Source organism: Anneissia japonica, unplaced genomic scaffold (assembly GCF_011630105.1).
Source record: "Anneissia japonica isolate Jap-2015-1 unplaced genomic scaffold, ASM1163010v1 scaffold287906_len32510_cov100, whole genome shotgun sequence".
Taxonomy (NCBI): domain Eukaryota; kingdom Metazoa; phylum Echinodermata; class Crinoidea; order Comatulida; family Comatulidae; genus Anneissia; species Anneissia japonica.
This window is the reverse complement of record NW_022716082.1, coordinates 1,579-3,421: the sequence shown is the minus strand read 5'-3', so window position 1 is coordinate 3,421 and position 1,843 is coordinate 1,579. Positions and strand designations below refer to the sequence as shown.

Sequence of the window (1,843 nt, the reverse complement as noted above, 5' to 3'; positions counted from 1 at the left end):
ATATATATATATATATATATATTGAATATAATATATATTGTAGGGTTCTTGATTGCCTGACCCCGGCAACTTTCTCCCGTCCGGAAAATTGGCCATTCTAATTCTCCACTCTTCCCAGTCGGGAACATCAGACCTGATACCGTCGACTCTGGCGGTACCACTGGGTATACAGTAATAGCATTGAGAATAGTGTTGCTTTCATTTTAGGTGGGAGAAAGGCGCTTATTTAAACAACCATTAAATTTAACATTTGGTATAATTTAGCATAATTTCCAATCAGCCCTTGGCATAATTTGATTTGGATCACTGGTCACAAAGAAAGGTATAGGCCTAGCATTCAATTAAGTATTCCGGATGCATAAATAACGCTAAATGTTTTGATATTAAAGAAGATAGAGAGTATTTAATGTGATCTACCAATATTTTTATGATGGAACTGGTAGTTCGAATGGAGGAATTATTGTCTTGCTTAAACAGCTTCTTTACCACCTCCCCATGCTACAATGTAGCTTGCAACAATAGAAATCCTGATCATTTTACTTGTAAATACTTGCATAATTCTGTAAATGTTGTATTTTTAAAATGTTTATAAGTTTATTTTTTTTAAATCCAGACCCCCCATAACCCCACCCCACCCCTTTTTCATCCACACCCCGACAAAACTCTCTATAACAAAGCTTGACGAAAAACACTTCTTATGTCTACTAAATTCATTAGAACAATAGGGATGCCATAATCAGTACGTGGATGTTTCAGCTTTATAAAGGTATAACCAATCCCCCCCCCCCGGGTACCACCAATTATCTTCCTGAGGTATTGAATTAAAAATAGAAGGTTTCTGTTCCCCAAACTATTTTCAGCAAACCGTAGAAAATTTCATCGCAATATCTCAATAGGAACTGTATTGTTGCTAAGGAGTTTCTTTAACTGCTGCTGTGATTTTTCTTCAATTTCTTCAGTACTTTTAAAGCCCTTTTGCTCATAACTTTATAGGCCAGTTTATAGAGAATAATTATAATTCAAAATAGCTTAACTTTACACATAATTGTCCGATTAAGGTCATTGAGCCCTCATTATAAAGTTAATGATGTGCTCTATTCAATTATATAAAAATAAACATTTTGATAGAGTACGAGTTTACAGCCTTTTGTGATGTTTGGTCACATATTTGTATAAACAATTATTTGCAGACGGGTTGTAAAGTGATTGTATTAGGAAGGACCCCCAATAACCTGTTTGATAGATTAGAAGACATCAGGACAAGTGCTGAAGGTGTAACGAAGTAAGCTATTGACAATAATATTTTCAATGCAGAAACGTACATAGGGCATAGGCCTACTTAAACTACACACGCATACTCACATACCTCTCCACATCGCATTTGTTACATCAAGGCTGGATTACTGCAATAGTTTACTGTTTGGCTCTCCGAAATTTTTAATCTGCAAAGAATACAAAAGTGTGCAGCAAGAATCATCACTAAAACAAAGAGGCATGAGCATTATCACACCTGTCCTTAGTAACTTTCATTCAAGATGGCCGCCATAATGACCTCGGATGAGGTGGTTCCTACCAAAAATTGAATGCTATGACCATAAGAAGCATGTAAAAAAAAATTGGTGCTTTTGTCCGGAACGTCCACATCCATCTGCTAAGTTGCCGGACTACTAGGCCTGTTTAGTCTCGTGTAAACTTATATCTGAACTTCTAATCCCAGATTCTACAACAAAGAACAGATAACAAATTAATTTTAAAATAATATAATCATAAATAATATTAATAATGATGATGATAACGACGACGACAATGATTATGATGATGATGTAGATTGATACAGCTTACT

At 35.3% G+C, this 1,843-nt stretch overlaps 1 protein-coding gene across 1 annotated transcript in view; it reads left to right on the top strand.

Moving 5' to 3' along the window:
* LOC117109642 (medium-chain acyl-CoA ligase ACSF2, mitochondrial-like) overlaps positions 1-1,422 on the top strand; it is a 5,636-nt gene extending 4,214 nt beyond the window's left edge. Inside the window, exon 4 of the mRNA XM_033252027.1 lies at positions 1,191-1,422. Within this exon, the coding sequence (XP_033107918.1) occupies positions 1,191-1,286 (96 nt within the window). The 3' untranslated portion in view covers positions 1,287-1,422. The remainder of the gene's footprint in view (positions 1-1,190) is intronic.
* Positions 1,423-1,843: the final 421 nt, after the last annotated feature.